The following is a 21832-nucleotide window of genomic DNA, read 5'->3' on the forward strand; positions in this document are numbered from 1 at the left end:
GCTGCAGTTCCTGGTGCCCACCTTCCCTGATGGGAAGAGAGCCCCAGCGTCGCAGGTCTCCAGCTTCCGGTACGGCATGAGCGGGATGCCACCCCCACTTCGCTTCCTCTGTTTGCACACTTTCATCTTAACGTCTTTCTTATTCATGATGGAGCCTTGGTGATCTTTCAAATGTAAAATGTGTAAAAATAAAACTTACAAAGTCGGTGACAAATGCAGCTTTTCTCATTTCCAAAGCTGCTTTTTCCCTGTTGGCTCCCAGTGCCGGGAAACAGGTGACGTAGGCCTGGAGACCGTGACGTGGGCCTGGAGAGCGGGCTGGCAGCTCCAGGGGCCCCAGATGCTTCCTGTTCCAGACTTGGCCCCCCCAGGGTCCCCTCGCCACCCGCAGTTCCAGTCCAGTACTTTTATTTTTTGCCTTTTCAGCCTCCTTGAGGTGGAGTGCCGATTAACTGGGAGCATCCCCACTCCTGGCTTTCTGAGTGTGTCACAAGCCACTGAGCCATGGTCCTCACTCCCCGCTCCTCCACCCGCCCCCCTCGCTTCCTTACGGATTCCGTCCTGAAAGCCCCCACCCCTGGCCCTGGCCATCCCCTCCACACAGCCCTGACCACGACTGCACTTTGCTTCTGCTCTGGGCACTGTCTGCATCTCCCCAAGGCTGGTCCCGCCAGGGACACCCCCATGCGTGGCTGCCACCGATCTTGCCTCTGACGTGCCTCCCTTCTCTCGCAGGTACGCCATCCCGCCAGAGCACGGCAAGCGCCTGGAGCGGCTGGCCATCGGTAGGTGACTGCCCTGAGGGCCCCGGGGACCTGGGACCGGGTGGGAGGTAACTGTGGGCGGGGAAGAGCAGCTGGCGTCCCCCGGGCTCTGCTGTGGTCTGGGTTTGGGTTTTGGGGAGTGGTGACATTCTTTGAGCCATTACTGTGTGATTTTTCCATTTCCTCCCACCCTCGTGGTCAGATTCACGCCCTTCTGCTGTGCAGTTTGTCTCTTGTGAAATTCGCACAGAATGCCCAGACATTCCTGTTTTCCAGTTTTCTTAGCGCAGACTTCTTGGGTCTGGTCAAAGGCTGCCAGGGCCCAGGGAGGGCAGCCTGTGTTCGTTTTCCTCCCATCACCTGACCGCACCCTGTGCCCTTGCTAATTCCGAGAAAGCCTAGGAAAGGAGACAGTTCAGCCAGCAGTCCACTCACCTGCCGGGGAGCTGACATGGTGGCCGCATGGTGTTTGCCCTTGTTCTGCTGGGACCCAACCTGGACACCTTTGGCAAATGTCCTCACGGGCGATGCCACCAGCTCACATTCATGTGCTCGCTGGGGACTCTTGGGAAAGAAGGGGTTTGTCATAGAGGGTCCCAACATGTGCCTGAGGGAGTGCCAGATCCTCAGGTTGTGGGATACTTGGAAACAAGTCAGACAGCTGGAGACACCCGGGGTGGGGCCACCCTGAGCTCCCCTGACCACCGAGCCCTGAGGCACTTGGGCAGCGTCCCCATGTCGGCGCCGATGTCACAGCCCAACAGGGGTGCAAGTTTCATGACACCTCACTGCTCCTAAGTGCCTGGAAAGTCATGAAAAGACACGGCTGGCTAAAGCAGTTCCTCCCTCCCGCTGGTCCATTCCCAGCCGCTCAAGAGCTGGCTCCTCTGGGTTGGCAGGTGGACAGGTTGGGGTGCGTGAGGGGTGAGGGTCAGTGAGGGCCCGTTGTTCCTCTGACAGCGCTGAGAGGGCCCTGTCTGAGCACCTCGCCCTTCAGGGACAGCGTCGGGCAGCTCAGCACACGACAGCCACGGCTTTTCTAGGAGCTCTCGCCTAGCCTCAGTACAGGCTCCCGGGACTGCCTGGTTGCCGTCCTCTGTCCCTTCCAAACCTTCGAGCCAAAGGATGCCTGCCACACGCTCTCTTCCCCTTCCCGTGGGCTTTTGGCTTTGGAGATGGGAACTGTCAGTCTTTCTAGGGAAATAAGGGTCTCCTGTCCCAGAGACCGCGCCAGGAGTCGCGTGGCTGTGCAGGAAATGTTGCCCAAGCGCGGTAGATTCGGTGGCGGGGACAGAGGGGAAGCGAGTCCTTGGGGAGCGGGCTGGGCCCTCTCCTGGCATGTGCTGTCCTGGCTTCTGGACCCAGGGCTTTGCTCTTTGTATTTTTTAGCGTTTCTATTGGAAACCTGGACCCCGTTCTTATGCACAGGTGAACCCTGGTCTTAGGAGCACGCTTCTGATAGTAGAAATTCTGCAGTCACAGACAGGCTGTAGCAAAGGTCCAGCTCACTTACATACTAAAGCAGTGAAAGAAAAGCCAGATTAAAGCATTTCTCCCATTGTATTTTTTTAATACCAATTTCCAAAACAACTTTGAAGACATAAGCTAAAGAAACATTCCCCGCGTTGTATTAGCGTCCTGAGGCTCCTGTGACAAATGACCACAGAATTAATGGCTGAAAACAACACACATTTATTCTCTCACAGTTCTGGAGGTGAGGAGTCTAAAATGCACATTAAGGGGCTAAAACCCAGGTGCAGGCAGGGCCAGTTCCGTCTGGAGGCACCAGGGGAGAATCCATTTCTCGCCTTTTCCAGCGTCTAGAGGCCGCCCGCATCCCTTGACTCGGTCCCAGGGGAGAACCCGTTTCTGCCTTCTCCAGCGTCTAGAGGCCGCCCGCATCCCTTGGCTTGGGCCGCATCACTCCAGCCTCTGTCTCTGGTCTCCTCACTTTCCTCTGCTGTAACCAAAAGTCCCTCTGCCTCACCGTTCTGAGGAGCCGCGGAAAGACATCGGACCACCCAGATAGCCAGGGTGCTCCCCCACTTCAAGATCCTTAACTCAATCCCATCTGCAAAGTCCCTTTCAGCATGGAAGGTGCCACACTCACAGGTCCCAGGGGTTAGCATGTGGGTGCCTTGGAGTTCCATTATTCAGCCAGCCACACTTAGAAAGCCACAGAAGAAAACCTCACTGAGCGGTCAGGGAGCAGCTTTGGGCTCCTTGTCTGCTGCAGGCATGACATCCCACACCTCTGTCATCCACACGGCAGTACCTCTCTACTGCCACGGGGCAGGGGGTGCAGGCGCAGCCTGGGGAGAGCCAGCAGCCCTGGTGGGGAGCAGGCTCTAGGCTCCGCAGTCTATACTGGAGCCGGGCTTCACCCAGGCGGCCCCTCCTGGTGCTCTCTGGTGCCCAGACCGAGAGGGCCACCCCATCCTTGCCAGCCACTTCTCCCCCTCCATATTTAACGGAGACTACAGTTAGCCACTGTCCCCTCCCTTCTCACCCAGTGCAACTTCTGCATTAGAAAAGCAGAGGTTGACAAGAGCCTGCTGAAGAGGCCACAGGCAGGATCTGGCGGGGCCACCCCTGTCCCCAAGCACTGCCACATCCTCTCTCCCTGGAATGTGACCAGTTCTACCCTGAGGCCAGGCCAGGCACCTGGAGGGCTGGTTTGGTTTCCAGGTGTGCAGAGGGCTCAGTGCCTGAGCTGGGTGAGGGGGAGCCAGGGAAGAATTAGTTCTTGGTGGTGCTTTCACAGGGGTTCTTAGAAAATATGGACTCTGGCCAGGTGCAGTGGCTCACACCTGGAATCCCAGTGCTTTGAGAGGCTGACGTCAGAGGATCGCTTGAGCCCAGGAGTTCAAGACCAGCCTCAGGAACATAATGAGACTCTGTCTCTGTAAAAATTAGCTGGGCGTGGTGGCGCGCATCTGTAGTCTCAGCTACTCAGGAGGCTGAGGCGGGAGAATAGCGTGAGCCTGGGAAGTCGAGGCTACAGTGAGCTGTGATGGAGCCACTGCGCTCCAGCCTGGGTGACAGAGTGAGACCCTAGTCACTCCTTAGCAGGGCAGAGCAGCTTCCAGTATTCTGGGAGCCAGCCTGGCTCTGAACCCCGAGGAGGATCAGGAAGGTGGGGGGATGTGTCAGATGCCTACGGCTGCGTGGAAACGCCTTGAGTTCCCTGTGGCCTCTGGCTCAGGGCCCTGCCCTCCCCTTCTGGATGGCAGCTGGGGGCAGGATGGGGCAGTGCTGGGGAAAGCCGACCCGACCCCCCTTGTGTTCCTAGGTGCCCCTCCCAGACTGTTTTTGGGGGAGGCGATGTGCTCCATCATTGGGACGGTGGAAGGGGTGTGCGATTAATATGGAAAATGAATAGCTGTGCTCCAAATGGGCTCGCCGGGAGAGTTGTGGAGCCCATGGAGAGAGCATTAATGTGCTGGCGCCTTATTGGTGCTAATCACTTAAAATGTGCGCCTTTGTTAGAGCTTTAATGAGAGCCACTTAAACTGTGCATTAAAAAGAGGAACTGCGGAGAGGCCGGCGGGCCGGGTGGCAGGCAGTCATAATTCTAATTGAAATGCTTTTAGTGCAGAGAAAAGTTGCTGGATTCGGCAAACCCCTATACTTTGCAAAACCTCACCGTGGTGTCTAAGCGGCTGGGTGTCGGCAGAAGCACCGTGGCCCCGCCCTCCCGCCTCCCCGTGTGCCTGGGCCTCCGTGTGCTGGTGCTCTCGCACACACCTGTGCTGCCTTCCGCCAATGACCCACTGGGTGTGTGTCCCGTCCTGGAGGCGCTTGAGGTCTGTGCAGGCTTCTAGAAGGGCCTTCGGGCTGGCCGAGGCTGTTGGTCAGTCCTGGCAGGAGGTGGACGCCTGTGGGTTCCATGTCTGCTGCAGGCATGACACCCCACACCTCTGTCGTTCACGTGGCAGTACCTCTCTACCGTCACAGGGCAGGGGACGCAGGCACAGCCCGGGGAGAGCCAGCAGCCCTGGTGGGGAGCAGGTGCTAGGCTCCGCAGTCTGTGCTGGAGCCGGGCTTCACCCGGGTGCGCCCGTCCTGTTCCACACCTGACCGCCATCCTCCTGCCTCCTGGACCGGCCTCCTGCCTGTTGCCACTTGCAGAGTGGGTGGTGGAGCAGGAAGTGCCTGAGATGAGGCGGTGAGTCCCCTCCCTGAACTGCCCTTCCTGGCTTGGGCCCGTCTGGCTCCCCCGGTGCTGGTTCCAGGGGCCCGGCTGCTTCAGGGAAGTCCCTTTGGCACAGGGATTGTGCTGCACACCGAGGGGCTTGGGCCTCAGCAGCTGCTGCCGGGAAGCCAGGGCATCCTTACCTTACCCCCCAAATGCACGGGTCTTCACCTTGTGATTTGGAAACGTTCCTGAACTGTGCTAGTTAGGAAGCTTGGTTTATTTTTTATTTTTATTTTTGTAGAGATGGGGTCTTGTGATGTTGGCCAGGCTGGTCTCCAACTCTTGGCCTCAAGAGATGCATCCACCTGCCTCGGCCTCCCAAAGTGCTGAGATTCCTGGTGTGAGCCGCCGCGCCCAGCCTGGCTGTGAGGTTTGGGAAGGCGCCGAGCCGCTGGTGTGAGTGCCTGCTTTCCAGGCGCTGATTTAAGTTAGCTGCAGAGCGCACTCCTAGACAGACAGCCCCACACACGTGCATGCAGCCCGCCATGCTGAGCGCGGCCCAACAGGAAGAGGTCATGAGCTCCGACCACAGCCCGGGGTCAGGCCCACTCTGCCACTTCCTGGCAGTGCTGTGGCCGAGGGTGAGTCGGTTGGTGGCCCGGGCCTCAATTTCCTCACCTGTGCAGTGAGTGAAGACACCTGTGGTACTGTGTGTGGGGCAGGTGCACAGTCTCATTCATGGCCTTAAAAGCAGGTGCCCAAGGGGGAGGCAGCACTGCTCACTCCCCACCGTCCCTGGCTGGTCTGGTTCTAGAACGTCAGCTCCGAGAGGAGAGCTGCCACACTGCGTCCTTTCCCCAGGGTCGTGCTCTCTCATTGACTGAGCAACCGTGTGGGCTGTGATATGGTGGATTTTGTCTCGGGGGAGGTCGGAGGGAAGTCTCTGTATAGTTGCGCCCTGTGAGGGACCCAAGTGTATGCCATGGGTGGGCACTTTGTCACACAAGTAACCCTGGTCCTTCGCCTGGTGAGGAGGCTCTTGGCTGCCCCCGCCGCTGGGCAGAGACGAGTCCAGGCATCTGCTCGCGTGGTCACTGCGCAGAGGCCAGAGGGTGTTACCACTGTCTGCCACTGGCAGAGCTCACAGCAAGGCACTGTGGGGCGGCTCCTGTGCACTCCTTCCCCCCGACCTGCAGGCACTGGGGCCCTGAGAACCAAGGGCAGGTCTGGCCATGCTCTGTGCTCCCACACTCCTGCTCTCCATGGGAGGAAAGAGCCAGCCTGCCCAGAGTGCAGCATCCTCACCAACCCAGGCCTGCTGTGGCCCGGGAGACTGATGTCTGCCTTTTCCGCCCTAGGCTTCTTCCCCGGGAGCTCGCAGGGCTGCGACGCCTTCCTGCGGCATAAGATGACCCTCATCTCACCCATCATCCTGAAGAAGTACGGGATCCCCTTCAGCCGGGTGCGTACGGGGCGGGGCCTGCACGCCTGTGGGTGGAGTGGGTACCGGGCCCAAGCCCAGGTGGCCACACATACCCCCAGGAGATAAGCTGCTTAACCCTGAAGAAGTTTCTAGAACAGTGATCAGCAAGGCAGAGGAGGGCCGCATGGCTCAGCAGTTACAGCTCTTCCACGGGGGAGAGAAGACGGCAGAGCTTGAGTCTGGCGGGGTGTTAACCTCCCCTCCCAAACCAAACCAAAACTTCTTCCTGGGTGTGGCCATCAGAGGCCCCTCTGCAGGGGCTGTAGGGGTGGAAGGGCAGGGGTGGCCCCTGCTGACCTGGCGGGAAGCCACCAAAGAAACAGAGGGCAGGGCCCCTCGCCCCGTGCAAGGTGGGAACCTGGTTCCTACCACCCCAGGCCACACCCTAAGTCTCAGGCACCCCATGGCCCACGTCACCCGGCCGTGGAGAGAACTGTCTGTTTAGAAATGACATACCAGGCTGTCCTGCACTGTGAAGACTGTGAACTCATTCAGTTCACTGCTTCAGGGGCTGCTGGTGGAGGCTGTGATGGAGGAGACCTGAGGCCGACGGGTGGGGCCTCCCTATACCTGGTTTGATGGACAGCTGGGGTTTGGTGTCCCAGGAGCAGAGCAGGCTGTGCTTAGGGTCCAGCTCAGCAACTACACCCACTCGAGGCAGTTCCTTCCCCGTGAAGCCTTTGTACATGGGAGAGTCTAGGCCTATGTCCCCAGCTCTGTCCAGGTGAGAGGCACATGCCAGGAACCTGCAAGGCAAGTCTGGGCCGCAGCCCCGAGTGCTGGGCAGGAGTGGGGAGCAGCTGGGGAGCCCAGCTCATGAGGTTCCATGGGAAGAGTGATGTGCAGGCTCGGGAGCATGCTCTGTGGTGAGGCCCTGAGTGTCAGCCAGCCGGAAATTGCTTGTGACATTTCAATCAAACCGCCAAAGCATCAGCTCACACATCAGGGATCCGCTCTTCCTGGCGGGGCCGCAACCCAGAGGCTGCCTCCCAGCCGCCGCGGGCGTTCATCAGACAGCTCAGATCTCGCTCGGAGAAGTGCGGGTTTCTGGCCTTTCCTTTTCTCCCCCGTCTTCTGGTTGGAACATCATTCATTACCAGCAAAACCAGACAGATCATGGCATTGCTCAGGGAAGTGAGAAATACTGATTTTCTGGCTGGTTTGTCTAAAACCTTCTCCAAAGTGGTGCTTCCTGTAGGGGGGTGCCCATTGAAGGGGCGGGCAGGTGGCGAGTGGCCTGGACTCCCAGGTCAGCGTCTATCGCACTGCAGTTTGTCTGTAAAGTTCCTGAACCTGAGCCAAAGGTGGCTCACCACCAGCCCCAGAGCGGCTTCTGGCACCACGCATGGTAGCAGGCGGGCTCCAGGCAGGACAGCTGTGCTCCCCCACACCCCCAGCTGGTTGCCGGGGCCAGGCGCCGGTTTCTCCAGAGGCTGCCACAGTGAAGGCCCCTGTCCCACTGCAGCGAGCAGCACCCTGTGCCGCCCAGCCTGGGGACCGTCCTTCAGCCCCTCAGACACCGCGGGCTCGAGATGAACGTCCCTTCCAGAGAGCAGCGTGGGTCCCCTCATCTGAATTCCTGGCAGCCTTCAAACGAGTGACTCCCCACACTCCCCTTATAAATCTTTGTAATGGTATTTACTTCTAGGAGAAAAAGCCGATCAATAGCAGAGCTTTTTAATAATTAAAAGTGTGTATTTCTGTAGTCTGCCATTGACTCCCTCATTTATTCTGCAAGAGCTTGCAGAGGAAACCGAGTTCCGGGCTTTCTCCGTGCCTGGCGTCTGGGGCTGCGTCCTGTCACCACTGATGACTTTGCCGCAAAGCCTATTCATCATCCCAACGCCTTCTAATTGATTGTTGGATAATGTTGACAGCAGTGACACAGGGGACAGACACCGTGAGCGCGGAATGAAGCCGCCAGGATGCAGGTTTCCTCGCAGGAATGTAATCTTCTTGTCCTAACCGAGTGCATTTTCTGTTCTAGGCCTTGGTTCACAGGAGGGCTGGGGGAGTGAGGTCCTTACACCATGAGAGCTTGGCTCTCTGCTGCCATCACCCCCATTCGATCTTGGCATTCTGGGGGCCCAACTGGATCCCTGAAGGCTCTGAGTCTGACGTCTGCCTGACGCATGCCTGCAGGCCTAGTTCTCCAGGGGAGAGACAGGAGCCGTCACTTGGCCTTAGAGCAGGTAGTCAGGGAAAAGGCTTTCCGAAGCCAGCTCAAGTAGGATAAAGGAATCAGTAATGACATTTACTTTACCTTTTTAACTTTTTTTTTTTTTTCTAGAGATGGGGTCTCACTCTGTTGTCCAGGCTGGTCTAAAGCTCCTGGGCATAAGCGTTTCCCTTGTCTTGGCCTCCCAAAATGCTGGGATTAAGGGTGTGAGCAACCATGCCTGGCCTGGTAATTACATTTTTTTAAAAAAAAAAGCCCCAAACCTTAATTTTATTTGCCCTTCATTTCACGGAGCTCCCAGCGTAGTGGGGAGAAGCCAGTCCAGAGAACTCCACGTCCTGCACGGTGGGGGCCAGGCTCTGGGGCCACGTGTGCTCCCCACCACCCCTATTTTCTGCCGCGTGCTCGTTCTGCTGCACGTGGCTGTCACTTGAATGGGAATTTAAAAATATAACTTAATGCACACTGACTTCCCTTGATTGGTGCAATTAATTATTTGAAAAAAAATCATAGTGTTCTTAAGGACTGGCGTTTTTCCAAGCTGTGTCGGTTTTGATTGATGTCTGACGCCGTGGCTGGCTTCTGAAAGCCTCGCCAGTTCTGACGGCTTGTTGGTGACTTCAGTGTATCCAGTGATGTCTGCCCATCTTTCTGGGGGAATACGTAATGATCAGCAGGCCTGAGAACTCCTACAAATCAGAGATAATAAAACAAACGGCCCGATGAATGCGGGGTGAGGGGCTTGAGCAGACGCGTTACGAAGGAGCTGCAGGAACGAAAGCCATGGTTCCGTGCCCAGCGTCGGTAGAAGTCAGGAGGCAGCCGGCTGGGAGACGCCGTCAGCCCCAGGACGGCCACGTCAGAACACCACCACCAGATGCCAGCGAGGAGGGCGCAGCCACACGCTACTCACAGCCGGGGTGGATGCAGGGCGGTGCCATGGCCGTGGAAAACTGTTCAACAGTTTCTTGGAAACGGAAGCATGTACCCTGTGCCCCAGTGATGCCACTCTGTGCATATTTACTCAGGAGAAATGAAAACATGTCTCCAGAAAGATTGGTACATAAGTGTTCTTAGCAGCTTTCTTCACAAGAGCCCCAAACTGGAAACAGCGCACACATCCGTCAACAGGAGGATAAATAACCATAGATCCACGCATGACCGAGTACTGTTTAGTAATGAAAAGGAGCGGTCGCCTGGTGCACACGACAGTGGGAACAAATCTCAGAAATGCGCACCGGGCGGAAGACAACAGGCACGTGTCCCTGCTGTACAACGCAGTTCATGTGAACCGCTAGGAGGGAACGAGGTCTGTGGTGACCGAGAGTGCGTGCGTGGTTGGGTGGGGATGGCCTGGTAGAGGGCTGCTGGGAGGCGTGCCCGGGGGCCCGGCATGTTTTGTTCCTGTCTGGATCAGTGGTTATGCTCAGCACTCCGAGCAGCCTGTGATCCCTGCGTTTTACTGGATGTTAAATAAAGACGAGGAGCCCACTTGACTTCAAGGATTCTAGTCTGTGAGCCTCAGTTTCCACATCTGTGGATTGGGCCCACAGCCCCACCTCCCAGAAGCCCTTGGCCCGAGCCCCAAGGTATAGCAGGTGGGAGCCATCACTCCAAATTTGTTGTCGATCTTTCTGGATGGGCCTCTTTCAAAGGCTTTATCAACGGGCTTAGCAGTGAGCAGAGAGTGGGGGGTCAGTGTGGCCATCTCGAGTGTCCCCAGAGTGGGAAGGGTTCCTAGGGCACGAGGCTGTAGCCCCCCAGCACTGGTAGGCAGCCCTGTCTTTTCTTCCAGGCCTTGGGGTGGCTATTGGGAAACCTTGGATCTGGGGTCATTATGGGCCCCACCCCAGCCACGCACGGCTTGGCTCCTCAGCTTAGGGGGTCCTGCTTCAGAGACCTGCAAAGTCGAATGGGCCGACCATCCGAATTGGACCTGGGTCTGGAAGCATCGGCCCGCTCTCCAGGGTGCTGATCTGTGGTGTCAGGTCCTGTCCCCGGTGTGCAAGTGTTTCTGGATCTCCATGACCTCGTGGACACCCCCTTGTTGGTATACGATGGAAAAACGGCTTGGGATGGCGGCGGGTCGCAGGCCCCTTCCTGGCGTGTTTTGCATGTGCAGTGGTGGTTCCTTTCTCATGCGAGGGCAGAAGGTGTCCTGAGCTCATGCAGTGTCTTGTCTTCAGAGCATTCTAAAGCTGCTGTCAGCACCACCTGCCCCGAAACCAGCCCCAGCTGCTTCAGGACGTGTCACAGTGACTGTGAATGTGACTCAGCCACCTCCAAAGCAGGAGGCCCCCATCGTTCCCCATGAAGGTCCGGCTGGAGACACCCCCACGGGCATTGCATCCAGCCATGGCTCCATCTGCGGTTCTCCCACTGGGGTGATGCTGACGGCCGCCTTGGGGCAGGGCAGGGGCTACTGGGGCTGGAGGGGCCCGGCTGAGCAGAGTGGAGGTTGCAGAGCTGTGGCTGTGGCTGCAGCTGCTCATCATGTCCTTCATGAGCCGTGTGGGAAATGGGCTGGAGCCCTGGAGTCCCTGGATCACCTTTGACTTCATGAAACCTCCTTGGCTCATAAGCCAGGCTCCCTGGCACTTGCTGGGAAGTCCCTGTGCCCCGTCCCCTGGTGCATCTCTGGTGGCCCTGCCCTCACCTGTCCCCTTTCCCTCTGCAGATCACACAGGAGGCTGGGGAATTCATGATCACATTTCCCTACGGCTACCACGCCGGCTTCAATCACGGGTTCAACTGCGCAGAATCTACCAACTTCGCCACCCTGCGGTGGATTGACTACGGCAAAGTGGCCACTCAGGTAAGAACTTGCCCACTGGGAACAGGTCCCAGCAGGGCTGGAGGAGGCTCTTTTTTGCCTTTGCAGCCACACGCCCATAGCTGGTCCAGCAGCCGTTTCGCTGAGCCCAGGGCCTGGGCTCTCAACCAGGGTCTGATTCCGGGCTCCTCAGAGAGCTTTTGTCCAGAGCACTCATTACCTCAAAGACTGGAGAGGAGGTGGGCAGGTTGGGTGGACGATGGTGGCCCCGGGCCCATCTCCGGCAAGTTGCATACACCAGCTACCCCGCGGCGTGCGTGGGCCTCCTGGGCATGGCTGGCTGCTTGGGTCTAGGGGTTGGGGTGTTTCCTCCACCGGCACCATTGTCCCCCCTGCTGGCTGGCTCCTGGGCATTTCCTGGCCATCATGGTCCCGGGGATGGGTTGTTTGCTGACATCTCTCTCCTGGGGGCCACTTGGCCGGGCAGGAGCCCACTCAGGAGCCCACTCAGGCATCTGCCCCCATCCCTCCCTGCTCCCCTGTCGGTGGCAGCCCCCCAGCTCCCAGTGCCTGGGTGCTTCCTGCTGGCGGGGTCCCTGGAGGTCACGGTGAGCTTAGCGTGCCCGTGGGAGGACTTGTAGCGAGTGGGCCTTGCTTGATTTTTTTCTGGTGATTCTTGTTCCTGGTCTCAGAAGGCCGATTATTGGCCAGCAATTGGCGTCTGAACTGAGCGCTTGTTCCCCACTCTCCTAACGCCATGTACAGCCATCTGTGTGGCTGTTCTTGACCACATGAAGGGCGTGGGAGGCTACTGGATGGATGGGAAGCCCACAAGAGCTGCTGCTGGGCACAGGTGGGACGGGGTTGCCTTGACTGGCCACCCCCTCCCCCATGGTCTCTGCCTTGGGGTCCCAGTGACGGGGACGTGGACGGGGCTTATGAACCCTAAGCCTCAGAAAGGGGAGTGTGGGACCCAGGAAGGGAAGCAGCTAGGAGGCCATCTGGGCACCACAGGTCTAGCCCTTTCCTGGCTGCCTGTCTGGGGCTGGGGGCTGGGGGCTGGGGAGCGTCCTCCCAGGGCTGTCCCTGAAGTCACCTGCGTGCTTTTCCCAGCCGCCCCCAAGTAGGACTGAGCTGTCCCAGCAGGCCAGGCTCGGCCACATGGCCCTGGCTCAGGGCTGCTGTTTCTGGGCAGCATCGAACAGCCCAGCTCCTCACAGCCCCTCTGTCTTCCCCGCAGAGACAGCCTCAGCCCCTCCCGGCATCTCCCTCTGGTTCGGGGTCACGTGGCTGCTCCTGATGCAACAGGGCAGGGGCAGCGGGCTGGCCAGAGTGAGAGCAGGTACTTCCTCCCAGCGTCCCTCGCAATGCGGAGCCTTCCAGTTCCTCCAGGGCCGGGGTCAGCACAAACAGCAGATTCTTCTCAGATCCAGACATGGGGGAGGTGTGATAGGAGAGACCACAGGGCCAGATCCGGATTCTTTGACTCTCGCGGCATTTTCTAGATGTCAGCCCTTGGCCTGGTGCGGTGGCTTATGCCTGTAATCCTAGCACTTTGGGAGGCAGAGGCGGGCAGATCATTTGAGGTCAGGAGTTTGAGACCAGCCTGGCCAACATGGTGAAACGCTGTCTCTACTAAAAACACAAAAATTATCCAGGCATGGTGGTAGGCGCCTGTAATCCCAGCTACTTGGGAGACTGAGGCAGGAGAATCACTTGAACCCAGGAGGTGGAAGTTGCAGTGAGCTGAGATTGTGCCCTGGTACTCCAGCCTAGGCAACCAAGAGTGAAACTGTCTAAAAAATATATGTATGTATATATTATATATAATTTGTATATATAATATATAATTTATATATATAATATATAATTTATGTATTATATATTATATGATTATATGTATTATATATTTATATAAAATACATAAATTAAATTATATAAATTATATATGTTACATAATTTATATATTATATAAACTATATATATAACATAATTTGTATATATAAATTATATATGCATATATAATTAAGATGGATTTTGGCCGGACATGGTGGCTTCATGCCTATAATCTCAGCACTTTGGGAGGCTGAGGCAGGAGCATCTCTTGAGCCCAGGAGGTCAAGGCATCCCTGAGCTATGATTGCACCACTGCACTCCAGCCTGGGCAACAGAGTGAGGCCCTGTCTCAAAGAAAAAAAATGAATTTCACCTGTTTCATTTTACTCCCCACCCCCGCCGACCCTTTTACAGAGAAAGGGTCTTAATATGTTGGCCAGGCTGGTCTGGAACTCCTGGGCTCAAGTGATCCACCCACCTCGGCCTCCCAAAGTGCTGGGATTACAGGCGTGAGCCACCACAGCACACCACCTCTTTTTGCTTTTTTCTCCTGGCTGCTGGGAAAATGGAGACAGCATAGGTGGCCTGTGTGACATCTCTCCTGGCTGCGCCGGTCTGGACGAATGAGCTAACCTTTATTTTTCTGGCTGTTTCTCTGCCTTCAATCCAGTTTAGAAAAAGAACAGGGGTCTACAGCAGGGAAGGCTTGAGAGATGCCCCCGGGACTCAGTTCAGAAAATCTCGAATGTCTCTAGTGAAGACTGTGGGTTTTGCTAAAGGAAGAGAGATCCAGAAGTTGGGATTTCGGCTTTTTGGTCTAAAGGAGTAGTTAAGTATCTTGGGGCTGTTGCTATGTTGAAAGGGCATGTGTCTGTGTGTTTGTGCCACCGTGGGGACACTGCGGGTGTTGTGACCAGCCCAGCAGCAGATTGAGCTGTAAGTCCCAGGCCTTGGGCTTGTCCTGGAGGTGCTGTCGGAGCTGAAACTGCAGCGAGGTGGTGGGGACTGCCCAGATATTAAAAGCAATTTGGGGTTCAGCCATGTGTTCACAAACAAGTGGCATTTGGGAAGTGCAGACTTAGATTGGGCTCCACGCTTCCATTGTCAGGCGATGTAGCGTGAAATTGCTGAACAAGCGCGTGCAGCACGCAAAACACACCAGGGGTTCCAGGCAGGCGCCCAGGGCTTGGGCTTCCTCCTGGATCCCCCAGCCCCGCTGTCCCAGCCCCTGCTCAGGCACCCCTGATATAGTCAGGCCTGGCCTGGGCAGCGAGGGCCTTACGCCGGGAGTGTCATTAGCCACAAGGCCTCTGTGGCCATCAGGGGGGTCGGTGGCTCTCAGACTTCTTGGTGGGGCAGCTGGCCCCTGACTCCGGCAGGGTTTTCTCTCCCATAAGCAGCCCAAGCTGGAGAGGCTGTTAGAGCATCTCGCCACACAGATAACAGAGGAGCGTTAAAAGGCTGGGAAACGGTCCAGGTCAGGTGTGGCTCGGGCCTTGTCCAGATCTTGTGTGCAGCCAGACTGGAGGGAAGGGGCAGCCCAGAACCCCCCTTTTCTGGTGTCCCTCTGGCCGGCTCAGCTCCCCCGTCCCATTTGCATTTGGGGCCACTTTGTTTTGAGCACATTGTTCAGAAGAGAGCCAGAGAGGAGGCTTTCCACCCCTCAATTTGCTTAGAGACGTTTTTGCTTGTTGGCTGTTCACCTTCCTTGACCCCTAGGGACCCCTGCCCCCCCACCTCGTTGTCCCCTTTCTGTCATTTTTGTGCTCAGGAGCTGATAGGTAAAAAGCCACCCTCCTGCCCTGGCCGGGCCCTATGAATTTTGGGTGTCTGTGTTCACAGGTTGGCAAGCTAAGGCTCGGATCTGGCAGGCCGACGCTATGCCGTCTGCAAACTGAGCAGCAGGTTTACGTCTTCAAACGGTTGTGGTAGGAGGGCAATTAAAAGGATGTGTGACCTGTGACAGCCAGACGAAACTGAAATCTCACTCCGTAAATGAGCATCCTGTGCACAAAGCCACACCCTGGCATGGAGGTGGCGTCTGCGTCCGCTTTGCTGTGCGGAGTTGAGTAGTTCCGAAAAGGCAAGAGGCGTGTGCTGCCTGGCCCTTGCAGGGGAAGCCTGTCTCCACATCTGCAGAACCCAGCAGGGGTGCACGGCTCGCAGGACAGCCACCTCCTCCCCTGCCCAGCCCCCAGGGCCTCTGTGGGCAGAGGGGCTGCTCCGAAAGCAGGTCGGCCCCCACCGCCTCACCACACCCTGAGCCAGTGCAGCTGCCTCTGGAGTTCCGGATGGGCCTGCCAGCAGCTATAGGCGTGAGCAGGCCAGATCAGTGCCATGGATGTGCTGCCACCTGCCTGCGGAGCATCCCTGGCTGCCCCATGGCAGGCAGGAGGCCCAGCCCTCGGCCCAGGTCTGCCCCCACAGGGCAGAGGCTCTCCAAGGCTCCCCCTGGCTGTAAAATCCCAGAGAAATACGATCTCCCTGCAGCGGGTGGCTTACCTAGATACACAGCCGTGGACCAGAGCCTCCTGGTGGAGCTTTCAGGGCCCTGTGCACACACACACGAGGCAACCTGGGGCTCTCCCCTCCCGTATTCTGCAGCAGGGCTGGCGCCTGCCTGAGCTCACAGGTGGGGTGGAGCAGCCCAGGCCGGCACTTGTGGCCTAAACACGGCCTCATTCACTCCCCATCAGCAGAATGCCGTGGGCACACGGAGGCCATTGTCGAGGGGGGTGGGATTTATTCCCATGGGTGTCTTTCCTTTCTAGCTGGTCTGCGGGCATTCACCCTTGCCACCCATCTGTGCAGCCAGTGACACAGTCAGTGCCTCTCGGGGCAGGAGGAGGCCTGGTGGCCCTGTGTGTCTGTGTGGGGGAGGTATGGCTGTGTCCCCACCCCCGGCTCTCCACTCCCGCTCATCCCCTATGACGCCTGGTGTCATGGACCTGCTCCCCTCGGGGCTGGTGACCTTTGGATCCCAGTGGTGACAACCGCAGAGGTCCCCAGACATCACCTTCAGCGTCCCTTGAAGGTAGGATTGGCCCCAGTGAGAGCTGCTGCCCAGGGCCACTTTCGAGGTCAGTCGTCTCTTTCTGGGGAGTGGGGTAGGTAGTGCCACTGTCATTTTTGACTCCCCTGCTGGTGTAGCCTCCTAGGCCCAGGTTTCCCGGCATCTCCCCTCTCCTGCCGAGGGCCCCCATCTCTGAGTATTCCATTTGAGCTGTTCATCTCTGTGCCACTTTTTCCCAACTTAAGGCGGCTGAGCTCTGCAGTGGTCTGCAGCCTCGGTGTGCGACGTCCCTTAAGCGCACAGGTGTTAAGTATCTCAGAGCCATGAAACTTTGGCCACTGCCTTGCCTGACAAACTCCCACCTTGAGGACGGACCCTGGCTTCGGGGCTGGGATTTCATTCGTTTCGCTCGAGTCTCCGGAGGGGGACCGGGCTGTTCGGAGGGTCTGAGGAATGAGGGCACCAGGCTGTTCGGAGGGTCTGGGGAGTGAGGGCACTGGGCTGTTCAGAGGGTCTGGGGAGTGAGGGCACCGGGCAGCACAGGTTTAAGTCTCCTCTGTGGAAACCTCACATCTTTTAGGAGGTTGCTTTCCCCTCAGGAACTAGAAGTTCTTTACCAACCTGCTCCACGCCCACCTGTGAGGAAAGAAGCCCATTCCTTGTGTTTATTGCCTGCCAGAGAGCGGGAGGGAGCCTGTTTCCTCGTGGGTGGGATGTGCCTGCCAACTCGGGTAGGCCCTGGGCATCTGAGGGCTCCCAAGGGCCCATCATTGTCAGGGTGACCGTCCATACCTGCAGGAGCAGGGAGCCGGCGGCTTAGCTTCCTCTGGAGCACGGTTCCATCAGCCAGATGAGCTCACATCCAGCTCTTAGCAGCTCCTGCAAAAACCCACTCTGATCAAAGGGAAGTGAGTGTAAAAATTCGGCCGGGGCTTTGTCTCCAACTCCCCCCATGATACCTGGACCACGCAGCCCGTATCACTTGGACACACCCTCACTCCCCTGGCCCCTAGATCTGAGCAGAGCGCTGGGCTGGACTTCCATCTAGAGCAGAGGTCAATGGGGGGAGGTTGCCCCTGCCCTCAGCTCTACCCGTGATAAGTAGGCAGGCTTTTCCATAATTAATCAAAACCTAGGCCGTTCATCTGTGGGCCAGGGCTGAGCAGAGACCACCGAAGTCCCTGAGGGGGGCCCTGAGGCTGCAGGGGACAGGCCAGGACCCCCCGCCACAAAAGAGTGGGTTGTGGTTACAGGGGCAGGATGACAGTGGGAGATTTTGACATCCTCAAGAGGCAGAGGAGCAGGACGCCCCTGCCAGCTTCATCCACACATCCCTTGGGGCAGATACAGAAGGAAGAATGTGCATTGTTGGAAACTGGGGAATACGGTAAACAAAGAGAAGTGGGAGCTGACCTTACCATCTCTGCCATCTGCTCAGCCATGAGAAGGAGCAAGGCCCAGCGTGGGTGAACCCTGAGGACACCCCGCTCAGTGAGAGAAGCCAGACCCAGAGGCCACACCGTGCGAGACCCCATTTCTATGAAATGTCCAGGACAGGCCAGGGCTCAGAGGCAGGAAGGGGTGCGTGAGTGTGGGGGCTGGAGGGTGACAGCGGATGGGGACGGGTTTTCTTTGGAGGATGAAAATGCTCTGCCTTTGATGGTGAAGATGGTCTCCCCACTCTGTGAATACACAAGCTCCTGCGTTGCACACCTGGTGAATTGTAGGGCACATGAATTTCACTGAAACTGTCCAGAAACAGCCTTCCCCCAGATCAGTTCTCAGCAAATCAGGAACAGTAATCCAGAATAAAAACTAGGCAGCCTTTCTGGAAGGCCGTCTGCCATGGGTTACACGTGTGTCTCCTGTGGCCTGGCGGTTCTGTCTCTGGAACACGTGCATACCGGTTCCATGTCCAGGGATATCTGTAGCCCCGTTTGTTGTAATGGAAAGTTCTATGACCAGGGGATGGGTTGAACCAGTGGAATGTTATGCAGCCGTGAAAATGGGTTTGCTCCATGGGGTTTGCTCTGTATCTTTGGGCATGGAGAGATGAGTGTGACAACTTTAAGGGAAAAAATAGGCTGTGGACTGTGACTATTGTGATTCCCGTTTTTTGTAGGGTTGTGATTCTCAAACTGGGAAAGGGAGATTTGCCCAAGTATTGGTTAATATTAGTTTGATGTCATGGAATTTGGGATACCTTAAAAATACGCACTAACTTCTTAATATGGTTCTGTCTTTTTTTGTACAAAAAAAAAAAAAAAAACCCTATATACTCCTCTTTTCATAGTCAGAGGAGTGTAGCTCTGGGGAGGGAAGAGTGGGGTCAGCCATTCCTAGGTGCTTCTTGAGCAGGCACCCCACAGTTCCCAAGTGGAAAAGGCTTTTGTTATTGTTGCTTCATTGGTTTGTTTTCCCAATGAGAGTTAAAAACCAAACAAAAGGCCAAGCGCAGGACTCATGCCTCTAATCCCAGCATTTAGGGAGGCCAAGGTAGGATTGCATGACTCCAGAGGTTCAAGACCGGCCTGGGCAACATAGTGAGACCCCGTTCTCCACAAAAAGGGGGAAACAAGACAAAAACACAAAAACTGTGAAGACCCCCAAAGCCTGGACCCCTTCCTCCCTACCGAGCAGGCGAGGCAGTGCTGGAGAGAGGACAGAGTGGAAGGTCCTGGAAGCCCAGCCCAGCATTGCTGAGCACCTGCCGTGTGTGGTGGAGGGGTTCCAGCCCCTGGGTCTGCCACGGAGAGGTGAGAGTGCGGAGGACACAGGCTTGCCTGCCTCCCTAGCCACACGCCTCGCTGCATGCCCTGGCCTTGCCAGGCTGAGGCTTAGGGTGCAGTACCTGGTTCATTTTGAGAGGTCTCTTTTCTCAACTAGAGTTGCCTCAGTGGTAACATTCTCTCTCTCTCTCTCTCTCTCTCTCTCTCTCTCTCTCTCTCTCCCTCCCCTCCCCCTTCCCCTCCCCTCTCTCCTCTCTCTCTCCCCCACTCCCTCTCTGTCTCTCTTTCTCTCTCTCCCTCTCCCCACTGCGTTTGTGGGTGCCCCCCGCCAACAGTACCACCCTCCGTCAAGTGCCGACTCTGGGCCTTGTCACCTTGGGAGGACCAGAGTAGTTCAGTGATTTTGCCAAGGTCACACAGCAGGAGGCCGGGCCCAGCACACCCTAGACCTTCCTCTGCTTCCCTTGCCCCACTTGGAGGCACAGGCCGATGGGGCATCTGGGAGCCCACACCCTCCCTGCCCACCAGGTGTCTCCTGGGCCAGTGGCTTCATGTCCTGGGCACATGTCCTGTGCACAGCCCGGTGGGGGCGGCTGGAGGGGCCTCCAAGGCGGCGGCTCCGTGTCTCAGAGCAGGATCCCCCGGCATGTGCTCCAGCAGGCAGGCTTTGTAGTGGGATTACTAATGGAGCAGATCAAAAGGATGTTCCCGTTTCACTCAAGGAAATAAAATGTGCACGCAGCTGCCTTTCTCACGCTGAACTCAAGTTAGTCCTACAAGCCTGCACGCCATGTTAGATTAGCTCAGCACGCGGCCGGGCTGGCCCTGTGGTGGGTGGCGCCTGGTGCCGATAGACAAGGGTCTGTCCTCCAGAGCCCGGGACTCAGTGGCGTCCCGAAACCCCCCTGCCACGGGGAGAGTTGACTGAGGATTAAACAGAGCGTGAGAGATGTGAAGCCTGGCTGGAAGGCTGGGGAGCCACGCACGCGCTCTTAACTGGTTCCCTGCCAGCTGTCTGTGGGTGAGGCCTGCTGTGTGCCAGCCTCCCCGGGGACATCTCGGGCTCTCTGGAGGTGTCTGGCAGGGAGAGAGAGCTTCTGCTGAGCTTGGGAAGGGGACGATGACTTGGATTCCCCAGAGGCGCTGTTCCTGGAAACGGCCCACTCGGTGCCACCCATCTCCTCCCACCTCCCCACATCCAGGCTGGGATGGGGGCTCCGGCAGGAACCAGGCCTCTCCTAAAACCCCAGCCCTGGGGTGTACTGAACTTAATTACTGTAAAATTCAAACCAAATTGTTTCTGCTGCCTGAGAGAACTGTGTGTTCCTTCTGTTTGGTAATGAGGCCGCCTGCTCCGGGTGATTAACCCGGAGCCCAGCGGGAGGGAGCCCAGGGGGAGGCGGCAGAAGGCGGGGGCTGGGGAAGGGTGGGAGGCAGGTGGGAGGCAGGAGGGCCCACGGAGGTGCGGGAAACTCCAGCCACTCCTCTGACCCGCCGGAGCCCACAGCCGGCCTGTGCCCTGCCTTTGGCTTCCTGCCTCAGTGAGCCTCTGATTGATTTATGGCGTTGCGGGACTGGACGCATCGTGTGTGCCGCAAACTGTTGTGTGAAATATGTCTCCCTTGCTCCTTCTCCCAGATCTTCCCTGTCACTCTGACCCTGGTGAGGCCTTTGGGGCCCCTTCCCATGTGTGGGTTTAGGGGGTGTCGCGGTCACGCAGAAGCGTGGGGAGAATCTGCAGCTAAGACCAGGCGGAGCGGGTCCCGGGCCAGGTCAGAATGAGTGGGTCCCGTGCCGGCTCTTGGCCTCGTGTTTATGCTGCAGGTGCGGAGGGTGATCTAGGAGAGCGGTGGTCTGGAAGGAAGGCCTCGTTTAGTCTCTCCCCCAGCACTGTGGACATTGGGGCCGGATCCTTCTCTGGGCTGGGGCTGTCCTGGGTACTGCAGGGTGCTGAGCAGTGCCCCTGGCCTCCACCCACTCCATGCCAGGCACACCCCAAGCCAGCTGTTTCAACCACAACATCCGCAGACACATCCACTCCCATGGGGGCGGGGCCACCCGTTGAAGGCATCTGGGTCTCCAGGCTCCCTGCCAGGCCCTTCCTTCCTTTCTCCCGCTGCACTCGGCTTTCGGGATCACTGCCTCTAATGCCCCCGGTTCTGCTGCCCAGGAGCTCCGGGGGGCACATCCCCCCAGAGGAGGGTCGGGGGCTTTTCTAGACCGAGGCTCATGTGTGGCTCGAGGGCCTTTGCCAGCTTGGCAGCCCCCAGTCTTCTCTACCATCCTTCATGGACAGAGCTGGTTCGGGGGCTGCAGCTGGATGCTGCCTGGCATCAGAGGAGCGAGTCTGCTTATGGGGTCAGGCAGAGGCAGGACCGCCTCGAGGGGCACCGGCGAGGGAGCCCAGGGGTCAGCCGTCGGAGAAGCAGGAGAGTCGGAGGAGGGGGTTCGCGGGGCCTGGCCCTGAGTCAGAAATGGTGGAGCTCTCTCCTCTCCCATCTCAGGGCATCCCAGCTCATGGCCGTTCCTCGGCCATCGTGGATGAGTCGTAACCCGGAGAGTGAGAGAGAACCTCCAGGGGCAACTGCTGGCAAGGAGGGATCAGGGGAGGCCAGGCCCCTGCACCCCTGACCACGTGTCCTCTCCCCACCCAAGGTGTGACCCTTCATGGGGCCTGTGGTTCAGACCCTCCCCTCCTAGTGCTCTGCCTCAGTTTCCCTCCTAGGGCTGTTGGAAGTGACATGGAACAGCACTTGGGTAGCACCTGGCACTGAAGCAGGACTGCTGTGGCTGTTGAGGCCCCTTCAGGGCAGCATGTGGAGGAGAAGGGCAGGTCCTGGTGGCCCGGGGTCAGCGTGCAGCTGCCTGCTTGTCACATCCCTGCAGGGGCTCACAACACTGATAGACAGACTCAAGG

General features: G+C 57.6%; 1 protein-coding gene across 8 annotated transcripts in view; it reads left to right on the forward strand.

Annotated features, from left to right (window-relative positions):
- Positions 1–21832, forward strand: part of KDM4B (lysine demethylase 4B) — a 184620-nt gene that overhangs the window by 101249 nt on the left and 61539 nt on the right. For all 8 annotated transcript variants that reach the window (XM_055251366.2, XM_055251324.2, XM_055251365.2 and 5 more), the window contains exons 7-9: positions 736–785; positions 6261–6364; positions 11242–11379. In XM_055251366.2, coding sequence (XP_055107341.2) covers positions 736–785; positions 6261–6364; positions 11242–11379 — 292 coding nt within the window. The remainder of the gene's footprint in view (positions 1–735; positions 786–6260; positions 6365–11241; positions 11380–21832) is intronic.

This window comes from Symphalangus syndactylus, chromosome 17, assembly GCF_028878055.3.
Source record: "Symphalangus syndactylus isolate Jambi chromosome 17, NHGRI_mSymSyn1-v2.1_pri, whole genome shotgun sequence".
Taxonomy (NCBI): domain Eukaryota; kingdom Metazoa; phylum Chordata; class Mammalia; order Primates; family Hylobatidae; genus Symphalangus; species Symphalangus syndactylus.